A 13,870-nucleotide genomic window follows, 5' to 3' on the forward strand; every position below is an offset into this window, starting at 1 on the left:
GATAATGGAAGTAGGTTATAAGTTTTAATTGAATAATACTCAAAACCCCTTTGTCCGTAAGTAGTTTTAGTTAGTATTTGTTTAAGTTGTCTATGTGTTGAGGATCTAGTGATTGTATTATTTGTATGTGATGTATTGTGGGGTTTATGTCTTTCATTTGAGTAATAGTAGTTTTTGAATCTATAGGTGAGTATTGTTTTAGCGTATAATTGTTTTGGTGTCATAAGTTGTGATTTATGGAATATTTCTTCAGTTGATAATATAAGCTAGGACAATCAAAATACACTTAAAAGCGCGAAATTTTATCTGCCGTTTTCGGACGTAAGGTAAACAAATATGGTAGCTGTTTTTGGATAAAGCTAAATGTGTTGATGCAGAAAAAATATTTTAGAATTCCTTTAAAAAAAACGGTACAGTTTTGGGGTACGAAAATACGAGACTTTAATTTTGTAATTTTGACGCGCTGTTGTCTTTTTTGCTTAGCATTTGGGGAGGCATTTTCGAGAGAGTGACAGAAAAACTATATGCAAATATTTATTCATCAATTTGCCCTACGCCGCATATTCTCTTAACCTAGGTATTTGGGCGTATATATATGTATTATGTATATATTTACTATTCTGCATAGATACGAATAATTGTATGGCCATAGTGGCTAGCGTTTTGCGGTGTGGCACGGGCGCGGTACGCGGCGACTAACCGCGCCCGCGCGGTCACTGTGGATATTACACTTGTTACCATGTATTTTTATTATGAACAATGATAAATAATAAAAAAAATGTGACCTCACTGGGGTGGGGTGGTTACCCGTGCCGAGGATGCTAACAATATATTTTTTTTACAAAATAGTTCGTTTTTATTAAAATATTTTTTATTGTTTTTTTATATATATGTTCAAGAAGCTTAGTTTAGTACAATTTAATGTTCTAATTTTTCCCGCTGGTAAGAATACACTTTTTTTCAATTTCTCGTAGGGTTGAACTTCCTTATTGAAGAGATACAATTGTTTAAATACACGCCGACTGATAAATGCTACACAGTGTACAAAGTGACCAAACTAGCCAGTGACAGATCATTAGCCCTCTTAACGCCTAGACTTCTTTATTCCCTTTTCTAAAATGTTCTCCATCTCTGTTGAAATATGTGTCTCCACAATATATTTTAACGAGATTCTTCACCTTATTTGAAACAATTGTCTATCAGCTTGCTGATTAAAATATCGCGTTCAAACATTAAGTGATTATGGTTCCACCCATAACTACCCACATAATGTATTTATTAATTGATCAATTAATTAAGCAGCTGTAGATAAGGGTTGTATTTGGTCGAGAGATTAATGGCGGGATGAAGATCACCCTATTTATTATGACGTACAAAAATGACCTTACATAACATCCTTAACAAACCCATTTTACCACTAATAAATATTATTATTACTATCAATTTTAAGCGAACTGCCTTAAGTTGATATGCTTAAATCTATTTAAACGAAAGTTAATTGTTGTAACAAATCTAGTCCATTTTTGAACCCATTGAGAATACACGTTGAGATCAACTCTTGTGGCAGCTTATTCCAACCATCAACAACCCTATTGCTCAGGAAATGCTTCCGTTGATTAAGATTGAATCTCGTTTTCTCCAGCCTGAGGCTGTGGCCTCGAAGACGAGCATCTTGTTTAAACTTGAACATGGGATCCAAATTTGGGCAGCTATAGTGACTGTTGAGTATCTTGTATGTCTCTATCAGAGCACCCCTTTCTCGCCGTTCCTGCAGCGTTGTTAGACCGAGATTTTCCAGTCTTTCCACATATGGAAGCCGTTTTATGGTCGGCGACAACTTTGTAGCTCGTCTTTGGACTCTTTCCAACAAGTTGACATCCTCAACAAAATAGGGATTCCATATCTGAAACTCGAACTCGAAAGTAGGTCTGAATTAGATGCAGGTAGTAATGTACATATGAATAAATAAAAATTAAGAGTTGAAATTAAAAGTTAAAATTAAAATTAAAAGTTAAAATTAAAAGTTTAACTCAAAAATTAAAAGTGAAAAGTAAATAAAATAAATGAAAAAAAAGTTAAAACTAAAAGATAAAATTAAAAGTCAAAATTGAAAGTTAAAAGTTAGGCAGAAGATCAATTTTAAATGTCTTTAACAGATCTGATAAAAGTACAGTATTTACAATGTAATATGTCGATGTCACTAAAACTGTCATTATAGGTAATCTGTATTCTTCGAAGAGTGCTATTTTTCATATGATTAGTCACTGAGAGAGGAATGTCGAAAAGTACAGATTGACGAGTTCTACGGACAGGGACTTGATATGAAAGGCTTTTTTGTAAACGGTGAAACTGCCCGTCATCTGTCATGGCGTCGAAAACATCGACGTGCTGCGCATAAACATGCGTAAACACTCGCAATTTTCAATCTCAACGACTGCCCCGTGTAAAACAGTAAAAATCGCGCAAGAAAGTGATATAAGGTCGTGTGCCATTTTTGAGCCATTTAATACGAGCTTAAGCCGTGGTTGTACACAATGTTGCGTTGGCGCTGTACTGCTAGTGACACGAGAGATTTAGTACAAAGGATGTTTGCTGAAAGCGCCTTTCATGTATTCTTTCTTTTGTTCTTTATTCAATACTTTCCGTATATTTCTCGAGCGGATAAAGTAAGCCTGCTTATGGCAGAAAACGGATCAAAGACGTCGAAAGCTACAATATTAGGAACTGAGCGTTAAGATCTAACATATGTCGACGCCGATGGTGGATAGGCAAGAGTCCCCAAGCGGCATGTAGCCAACATCACAGAAGAGCTTATTACAGTTTTTTTTTATTAATAAAAAATCACACATTTTAAAACATGTTGGAATTTCGCCAAAATAACAAGTGTACGTGAGATTTTTTTATTAATTAAACAAAAAAGAACTTTAATTAGCTAGCACAACGTGAAAGCTTGTCAGTACCGAGGTATGTCGACAAGTATAGACAAAGAACACTTCATTATACAATTAATAAAAAATTTAATAAAATTCCTAAGCAAATCTTTAAAAAAAATGTTGAGAAAACTTTTACGGAAAACATAATTAAATGGCTCATATGTGACAAGGCTTTATATTTTTTTTTTTTTTTGTAAAAAGAAATATTTGCGTTCTTATGATTTACCCAAATATTTAATTTTGAGGGCCATTTTCAACGAGTTGTAAATAACTCACTATTAGAAAATGGAATCGAGTTGGGGTAGAGTAGGATTCGAACCACGGACCTTTGGTCCGTGAGTCCAAGACACTAGCCACAGGACAACAACCCGACCGATATATTGATTATTATTTTATGTTAACAATCATTTATTTTATTTTTTGTATATAAATTAGTTATAAATAATGTTTAAATTACTTTTTGAAATTATAAAATTTCTCTAACGTTTTTTTTTGTGAAGGAAAAATAAGAAACCTGCTGACAAGGCGGTTTAGTGGGTTTCATTATTTTTCCTTTTATATTTTTCTGTTAGTGTTTACCTTCAATAAAAATAAAAATAAAAATATATTTTTTAAATGTCTCTTCTGTAAAACTGCTACATGTCGTTTAGGAACTTTTACATTTCCACCGTCGGCGTCGATGTTTTACTAGTTGTATAAAAATACGCGTCTATTTCTGCACCAGTTAACTGTAAAATTGGCGTCGCGGGTTCGATTCCGTGGCAAGAAAGAAATCCAAGATTTTTAAAATTGGTCTTGGTGTTGTGGTGTATTTTTAATATATTCCTTCCATATCCTCTCTTTCCCACCTCTGACAAGCTTCTTAAATAAAAAGTTAGCGAGTTATTCATTTTTAAAAATAAAATTGAAAAAATAACAATTTCATCAGGAAACTAACATGCGAATACCACCTTTACCATATGAGTTGCACAAAAATATAAAACAACCGTGCTACTTTTAGAACACATTTCGCCTGTTATGTAATGGTCACCGTATACCTATTAAACTCACGCCCCTCCTTTCATTTTCTCCCTCTTTTTTAAACTATTTCTCCCACAAGGTAAAACATTTTCATAACCTAATCAGTGTATGCAAGGGTTTCTTATTAAAATGCACGTGGTTATGGTTTTATATTTTTGTTCAAGAAGAGTAAAGGTGCATATTGGGTTTTGCATTTGAGTTTAATTGGTGTCCCAACGAAGAGACGGGTATGTCTCGAAACCGGTAGACATTGAAAAATCGGTAAATGGACATATACTTATGTTTTATAATAGACCGGTGAAGGTTCAGAAGAAATCCCTTAACTGGCTTTGGCCAAGGGTGTTATTTAATGGAAAGCTATAACACTAGGAATTCGTTCAAGAATAACACTGAGATTTGAATCAGAATTTTAAGCTCGAATAGGTGTTCCAGAAGAGTGACCATTATAATGAAATATTGTATAATGGGTTTTATTACAAGGTTATTTAATTATTGATTAAATGGATATTATTTTTCAAAGCCTTCCCAATGTTATCACTAATTTTAATTTGTTTTTTGAAAAAATTCTACAATAGTTTCGCCTTATTAGGGCATTTAAAACAAACGTTACTGAGAAAAACTTTTGTTTTATGTATTTTGAAAATATACGTACACTATTTTTTTTTTACTAAGATCCTTACTTAAATGAAGAGCAGTCTAGAATCGAGACTTGCTTTAGAATGGTACGATCTACAGATTATCAACTCAGATTGTTAGTTCTTGGGTTAAAAATGGTAAACTCTCAGAGGTACCCTTATAAAAAGAAATCGTCACTTGTAGAACGGAAAATTAAATGAACATTTTTTTTACTCGATTTTTGTCAATTTTTTTTTTTGTGTGAGCGAAACCGTTAGAACAATCTATGGTCTTTAAAACGGCTTTTGGGTATGTGGAGGGAATGTTTTCACTACGTTTGGAGATTTACTGAATAAACGCCAATTTAAGTCATTGTAAGAACATGTTCACATGAACTTGTGACGTTTTGAAGCAGTTAATTTTTTTTAAAACCATTTTTATTTTTAAAAAAATTATCGAGAAATTTTGCCGTAAAATTGAATGCTTTTATTTTTTACTGCGTGTAAAAAAACATTTTGATATCCAATTTCCTGTAGCACTAAACTTCCTTATTATAAACAGTGGCCTTTTTCTTCAGTTTATGTATCTATAGTTATAGATTGATTTATAAAATTTATTTTCAGGTCAAAAATTGAAACGTGTTAGCTGTGCATGTGCAATGAATTATTTTGATCGAACGATTCAAAATCAGTATGCGGATATTGCTGTGATTGACAGCTTAATGCATCTTGTTGAGAGATGCAGCTTGCAGTCTGTTTCTATTTTGATGGATGCAATTCAGATATTGCTGTTTCCGAGTTTAAATTTTTATGGTTAAATTCAGTACCTGCCTAATAAATTTGTCTTATTTGATTTACATTATTTATTGACAATCGTTGATGGGATTCCATTGTAATTAATCAATCATTAATCAATATCAATTAATTTTATAAAGGTTACATGTTTTTTTTATTCTATCCAAATCTACTTTTATTCATCTAGTGAATGTTATAACTGTAACTCTCCAAAAAAGTGACCTGCTCTTGTGCTTGGAGAGTGACTTACACTGTTATAGTTATTTATTTATTAGAATTTATATAATTTTGAATATACGAGTACATGACAAAAAAAACCTATTGGATATTAAAAAAAAACAGAAAATTATAAAACATACATACTAATTAAAATTGAATGCAGTTTTTACACTTGTTCGAAAAAATTATTTAAAATTACTTTAAATTTATTTATTGATATATCAGTTTTAATAGATTTTACTTCATTAGGGAGATTATTGTAATATTTGACACCTTTGAAGACAAACCAATTTTGACCATGATTTGTGTGGAATTTAGGTATTTTCATATTATTTTGGTATCTGAGTGACTTATTCATCTCAAATACTTTTATTTTTTCTTCTTCATAAATTTGTATAATGGAATTTAATTTTAAAATAGTGTCTACTGTATGAACTTTAAATAATTTATATTGAATTTCCGTATTGAATAATGATGTTTAATATATATAATATTTAATATCATATATCCTTACACTGTATAATGTTTACCGGTCTAAAGATGCCCATTAGAGGGTGAAAACGCTTATTGGTCAAAAAAATAAGTAGAAGTGTACTAAATATTTTTAATCAGTAACTTATGTGTAAATATAAGTTATTACATCATAAATATTTCTGTTGTCCAAAACATTATTAATATGTTAGTCAAAGGAAAACAAAATGGATGAACAATGATTGAATTCAAATTAATATCCAAAATTAATGTCCAGGTGGCTGAAGAATTTAGTAATGTATGTGAAATAGTACCAGAACCCCGGACGAGTGTTTTTGAGTTGATGGCTGCCCTCGGGTAAGAAATCCCGAGTAACAAAATCGAGTAGAGATAAGTCCGCCTCGTTTGGTAGGTGTTGACGCGTTTGTCTACCATTCTTGAGGTCCTGGGTTCGATTCCTGGCTGGACTGAAAATTTTGAGGTAAATATGTTTTTCTTTACGCGTTTAAAGATTCAAACTAATATAAGTTGAACACGTATATATTTTTTTTAAATCTCTGGTATACGTAAGCACTGTATCATTTTTGTCTTTTTAGTCTTATCTAATGAAAACAAAGATTGATAGACTCATTCAAATAAAACCGTTTTTTTTAAATCACGTTAATAATCAAATGGAATGAGATGAGTTATAAGAGTAAATAAGTTATAAAAGTAAATAAGTTATTAGAGTATAATGGAAATTCAAACTTAAAATAATGACGATGAAAAGTAGATTTATATATAAGAATGTTTTACTTTTTTACCTTCTCAGTTGCATTGTTATTTTTAATTCCTTAAAAAAAATATTATTTACTTAGGGATAAATAATTTATTTTTTTAAATGTATCAACAATATTTTGAGTTTGTCCAAATTTTTGTAGACAAGGACTGGATTCAACTCCCTGGGGAGCTGTTTACATTAAAATATTACAACAGAGATGAAGAACATTTAAGAGAAGGTAATATGGAAGTCTAGGCATCTACAGGGCTTATGACCTGTCAATGGCTGGTTTAAGTGGCCACTTTACACACTGTGTAACATTCACCATTCTGCCTATATTTGAACATCCATATTCCTTCAATTCTTTCATCTGTTGATGTTTGTGAAGTTAAATAAAGGTTTCAGCTCTTTAACTTCACAAACATCAACAGATGAAAGAATTTAAGGAATATGGATGTTCAAATATAGGCAGAATAGTGAATGTTACACAGTGTGTAAAGTGGCCACTTAAACCAGCCATTGACAGGTCATAAGCCCTGTAGATGCCTAGACTTCCATATTACCTTCTCTTAAATGTTCTTCATCTCTGTTGTAATATTTTAATTTTAAATGTATCCCCAATTCTATGAAGCCAAGAGCCCAATCTTCCAAACACAAGATTTTTTTCGTTTTGTATTAAAACATAATTTGTTTCTTAAAATAATTGTCATTTTTACGTTTGCTTTCAATGAAAATTTTACAAAACTTAGTATGCGGAACTTTTACACTGTATTGATTGTAACAAATACCATAACAATATAATCTAGGTCCTTTTCACAAAATGGTGTACAAAATAACAAAAAAAAATAGTTTAGAAGCCGTTCTAAAAGTAATTAAAAGTAGTTCAAAAATATTAAAACATGCCGAGTGCAGTAGAAAAAAAAAAATAGCAGTATTTCAAGTCATCTTTAAAATTTAAAAAAGCAATATTGAGATAAATTTTTAAACAAAAGTAATATCTAACATCATCAAAAATTTTAATGAAGAAATAAGAAAAATAACAATATCAAAGAATGTCATGTTATGTAAGAAAAAAAGGACTTATTATAATAAAATCAACACGGGTTTTATTTAAAGGTTTTCAAAACCCTCTTTTTAAATAATTGTAATACTGTATGATAGATATCAATATGATTCAAAGAGCTGTTAAAAGTTGAACAAGATCTTTGTAAAAACAAGTCTTTATACAAAATACATAATAAAAAACTATACATATAAAAACAAAATACAGATAAGTTATTTAAAAGTTAATGAATATTAAATTTTAATTTAATTCTTTAATAGTTAAATAATTCACTTTAGTAATGACCTTTTATAGTAGAAATAAAAATAAAATAGTTCAATAAAACAATATTAGTAATGTATTTATATTGTACAATACGATATTAAGTGAAGAGATTAATAAATAATTTTATGTTTGAATTGGCAATAGTTAAAATGCGTGTTTGCATATTATTAGGCGTCACTATTAATATATTGAGTTTTTCTACTGACATTTCTTGGTGGAACTGCATTTTAAGTATAATAATAAAAATACTTTATAGTTTTATTCCACTTTTATTTATATATTTATTTTTTTTAATATTTTTTTTTACCAGTGACCGGGTTTCGTCGTGACCGACATCGTCAGACTGGTGATGGTCAGACGATGTCGGTCACGACGAAACCCGGGCACTGGTAAAAATTATAAAAAAAAAATTAAAAAAAATAAAAGTGGAATAAAACTATATACATATTTGTATTATTATAATCATCACTATTAAGTTTATTAAAAGATAATATATGTACGATGACAAAATCGATGCTCTAAATTTAGTCCCCGAGCAATGTTTTACGATGGTTATTGTTATAATTTTGTAAAAGGTTCGTGGAACCGCATATAAATAAATGTAAATTTGCGTAACCATCGCGTTTCTTTTTTCCCAGCTATGTGGCGGACAAGTTGAAGCTCGGAATGCCCGTGGACCCCGAGGAGTTCTCCGAAGTCAGCATCTACTTCTCCGACATAGTCGGCTTCACGGCAATCTCCGCCAACTCCACTCCGTTCCAAGTTGTTGATCTGCTCAACGATCTGTATACGTGCTTCGACGCCACTATCAACGCGTATAATGTATATAAGGTGAGTTAGCCGTTTTTCAATCTAAATCCGAATCCTTAAATCTAAATCCATATTAACAAAGTTTAATTAACAGTTACTGGAACATTGTCACTATACATTCATTGTCTAGCACTGCAAGGAAACAATAAACTGTCTAATAAACAGAACAGTCGGCCTCGTGGTGTAGTAATCATCGCATTTACCATACACGAGGTCGTGGGTTTGAATCCTGAAATAATTGCAGTGAAATAATGATTTAAAAAAGTGTTTTTAGCCATAATATTTCATAGTCGCTGGACTTGCACCGAAAGCGTAAAACTGATCATCTTACCTTCATGTAACAAAAAACTTTCAAGATCAGCTGCGATTGGTGTACCAAAGCAGTGCCTTATGCCATTAGGTGCGTAAAGGGGAATAATAGAGATCAAATTCCAAAACTCTAACATTTTTACATATAACTAGCGGACCCGTCAGACGTTGTCTTGCCCGAACGTTGGCTTTCCTGCTATTAGCTTGGAAAAATACTTTTCATTGATAAGTAGGTACCTAACTACTTTTTTGTGACTAAATTCCAAAACTTTGATTGATAATATTATAATAATATTAAAATATTTAATTTAAGTAGGTACCTAGGTACTTGTTTATGGTTGAATTCCAAAACAAAAAATAAATGTTTTTTCAAATATAGCTTTCTTTTTGCAAACGTCAAACTCTGGTCGTCTCACCAACAAAGGGGTGTACTTATGAAGAAATACGATTTTTTTTTAATGTATTGAATTTAATTTTATTTTAGTGTTACCAAAAATCCAATAAAAAGAAACAAATGGATAGAAATTACAAGGAATTTAAGGAAAGAATCTGATTGAGATCCACAAAAACCAAATGCTGTTTGTAAACATTCAAAAACAAACTTTTTTTATAAGCAAAAAAACAACATCTTTCCATTTTTTTGCAAATCCATTCTCCTCGAATGCAGCCCTGGTAAATCGATGAATAAAACCTTTATGCTACTAACTTCTTTTTTTACATATTCGATCAAAGATTTTAATATCTGCGAACACGCACAGTGCAAAGATCTATATTTCTCTGAAAACCGCACGTAAATCGGCTAAGCCGTTTAGAAGGAGTACGGTGACATCACACGTACAGAGTAATTATATATTTAAAGATAATATATTTGGTGTTTAAACAATTTGAACTTGATGATAATGTTGAAGAATCTAACCAGTCCGACGGGCAGAAACTTGTTATTACATTTCATTTTGTCAAATAAGTTTTTGAGACATTTGTATTTGATCATTTTCTTTGTACTTTGAAAATCCTCACCACTTATCTGGATTCATTTAAGGCGCTTTGTAGCTGTTTTCAGATCTGCACTTAAGTAAAGTTAATTCAAAATTAATTTTAAAAATATAAATATCATTTTACGATCTCGTTTATGTCACATTTAATTATTCATCATTGGATGGTTTATTCATGTAAAACGAATTAATATATATGGCGAAAGTGAATGGTAACGTAAGACAAGGACAACCAAGAACGACGTGGTATAATCAGATAAACCAAAGTCCCAGGCCTGGTCATTTCAAAAGTGGACACGACTGAAGGGCATGTATGACAAGATGTGTGAATGTGGAAGAAGGTAGGGATGTATGTCAGGATAGACGTGTATGTCAGTCCATTCTCTTATGCCTACCCCTAAGGAGAAACAGCGTGATGGTAGTAGTAGTAGTAGTAGAAGAAGAAATTAATTCATGCTTTCAATACTCCTATCACTGTAAACTGTTAGCACAATCCAGTCAGTGAAATACGTTTATGTATCGCCATTTATCCAAGCTTTTTTTCCAGGTGGAAACCATTGGCGATGCCTATATGGTGGTTGGTGGTCTTCCAGTGAGGGTGGCTGACCACGCGGAGCAGATTGCCACAATGGCCTTGGATCTTCTCCATCAGAGTGGAAGGTTCAAGATCAGACACTTGCCGAGGACTCCTCTACATCTGAGGATAGGACTGCACACAGGTAAGCAATTAAGAGTTCAATTTAAAGTGTAAGTGAAACCGACAGGAAAACCCTCAGTATTTCGGGTTTCCGGTATGTGGAAGGACTGCTTTTACTCCAGGTAAGATATTTAGACCTATTAGAATGTTTTTTATGTTAGGTCATGTGTGGAAATTGCTTAGAAAACAAAAAAACATTCAAACTGTAAAAGGTCATCTTGGACATTTCAGTGGCCTTCATGGTGTAATGACATTTGATTTAGGCACGAAAGTCTCTGAATTTGAGGATGATGATGGTCTGGAAAGGATTTGTTCCAAATGATCTGTGTCTTTTTTGTATTAATATTAAGACCCAGATGAACGGAATATTTCTGCAGTCAGCCGAAAATTTAGTAAAGATCACTAATTGATTTTTAAGAAATAACCGCATAGTCAGCGTAATCCAAGTTGTACAACTTTAGGCAAAGTTTACTTTTGTTCCTCGGTCAAGTGGTATCGATTTATATAAAATAAAACAATGTAATGAATAATAACGGTACGAAGAAGCAGCCTTGCCTCACTTCAATGAATACCCAGAACCAATCAGTCGAAGAGCTACTGATTCTCACACGCCAATTGCTATGTACGTAGAACATCCTTGTAACACCAATGATCTTGAAAGGAATTACGTACGCACCAAGAATTATCCAGAGTGACGATGATGCGGACTGTCAAATGCTTTCTCGAAGTCAATGAAGGAACACGTATACATAATAATACGGACGTATTCATTTGATTGTTTTCGGAGAGTACGTCTGATATTTGGATATGGTCGGCAAAAACATCTATTTATTTCTAAGGAGTCGGTATCTAAATATTTTAAACTAAAATGTTAATTATTTTTAACTGTATTTTGCTTTTTTGAGTTACACCATTAAATTTAAAAATGAAAACTGAATTCTGAATATATTCAAAAGTTGTTTCGCAATGAAAAATATATAGCTTATGAGATAGTTATTTGATTTCAAGCAAAATCTTAAATTTATATTATAAATACTTAGATACAACTTGAAAACAAATAAGTTACTTGAAAATGTATTAAGAAACTCTTGTATTTATTTAATGTTGATTATCTGAGGTGAAACATTGAAATGATTGATTACGAAATTCATTAACAGCTTTGTTATCATTAATTACTGCGCGTGCAGTGGCTATTTAAATTAATTAATGGGTAATTCAAATACTTAAAATATTTTGGTGTAAATTATTGTGAATAAAAACGAAATTCGTTTAAAAATATTACAAGCCAAACATTAGGACGGAGGATATAAACGACAATTTCATTAAATAAATTGTCATTAACAAATAACAACAGAATGCAGAACATTTTAAAGAATTAAATATAGAAGTCTGGGCATTTACAGGGCTTATGACTTGTCATTGTCTGGTTTAAGTGGCCATTTTACACACTATGTAGCATTCATCATTCTACTTATCAATATTTCTTCAATTATTTATTCTGTTGTTTTTATCTTTGATTAAAATTAACTCCCAAGGGAATTGAATTCAGTTCTTGTCTACGAAAATTTGCCTTGACTTCCATATTCCCTTCTACAAAAAATGTTCTCCATCCCTGTTATAATTTGTTAATCTTAATAATTCCCTAGGGGGAGAAATCCAGTATTTTGTCAACAAACATTTGGATAAACTCAAAATATTAAAACAATTTATTGTTTTATTACATGTTTTAGTATCATACACCAAAGAATTTGAGTTTCAAACGCTTATTGACTCAAATACTTGTGCCTTCTTCCAAGTCGGTCTCTCAATGCTGAGGATCGTGATCACCATAAACACTTCTGATTTGTCTGTTCTACCTCTATCTGTCCTCAGCCCGACGAACCGACTCATCAAACTTTGGCCCGAAGCCACCTTTATTTGGTCAGTTCATCTATATGGGATTCTACCCCGGCTTTTCCTACCTTCAACTCGGCCAGACATTATTGCCTTTTCTAGATTGTCTGGCTCATATCTAGCAATATGTCCAAAGAAAGACAATATCCTTCTCAAACACACCACTGATAGACGAGTTGTAATATGGAGCTCTTCCAGTATCGATGCATTCGTCCTTCTGACTGTGCCTTGGCACACGCAGCAGCCTTCTCCAACACCACATCTCAAATGCATCGATCTTCTTCCTCTCGTATGCACGCGTTGTCCACGTTTCCGCCCCATATAGAAAAACGGAGAATACCTGGGCTTCTATCAACTGCTTTTTTGTGCTTATTGATATACCTCGATCTCGCCAAATCTTCTCCAAACGGTTCATTGCTTCTTTAGCCATTTGAATCCTGCGACTAATCTCAGGTCTACAACTGCCGTTATTGGAGATAAGCGAACCGAGGTACACAAAGTCTACGTAATCGGTTGAAAATATGCAAACGCTTATTGGCTCAGATCATTTTCCAAAATTCGCTGAAGAGATTGGTAATAAACATGCAAGTGCTCATTGGATTAAATAAATTTGCCATAACGTGTTTGTGCTTAATACCCATGTAATTGGTTCGAACCATGCAATACCTTGTGTGGTTGATATGCAACGGTTTCCAATCTGTAGCTAAATCACAAATAACTCAAATATTGGCCAGTATCGGAACAGCAACTGACGGTTCCACGACGGAAGAACTACTATGAAGATTAAACAATGGGGAGTGTAGTACCAAAACTGTTTTATTTAATACCTGTTAAAAATTTTAAGGAAAAAACCTAATTACAAAAAAAAAAATAGTCAAAAATATATTAAAAACAGCAAGTGAAACTTAAGTGTGCACATAAATATATTATACTCTTTATCTTTTAATAAACTATGTAGGTACTTTCCATTTATAAATAAAAAAAATATGTAACGTAACCCGCAAACAAGCCTCAGCTTTGCGGTAACAAA

General features: G+C 32.2%; 1 protein-coding gene across 1 annotated transcript in view; it reads left to right on the forward strand.

The window, feature by feature from the left end:
* Positions 1–12,867, forward strand: part of LOC148271625 (retinal guanylyl cyclase 2) — a gene marked incomplete at its 3' end in the record, with an annotated part of 56,275 nt that extends 43,408 nt beyond the window's left edge. The window contains exons 9-11 of the mRNA XM_088241140.1: positions 8,778–8,970; positions 10,798–10,969; positions 12,678–12,867. Of these exons, the coding sequence (XP_088097266.1) occupies positions 8,778–8,970; positions 10,798–10,969; positions 12,678–12,867 (555 nt within the window). The remainder of the gene's footprint in view (positions 1–8,777; positions 8,971–10,797; positions 10,970–12,677) is intronic.
* Between the last annotated feature and the right edge of the window lie 1,003 nt (positions 12,868–13,870).

This window comes from Micrasema longulum, unplaced genomic scaffold, assembly GCF_059751315.1.
Source record: "Micrasema longulum isolate JH-2025_06_02 unplaced genomic scaffold, ASM5975131v1 h1tg002763l, whole genome shotgun sequence".
NCBI lineage: Eukaryota > Metazoa > Arthropoda > Insecta > Trichoptera > Brachycentridae > Micrasema > Micrasema longulum.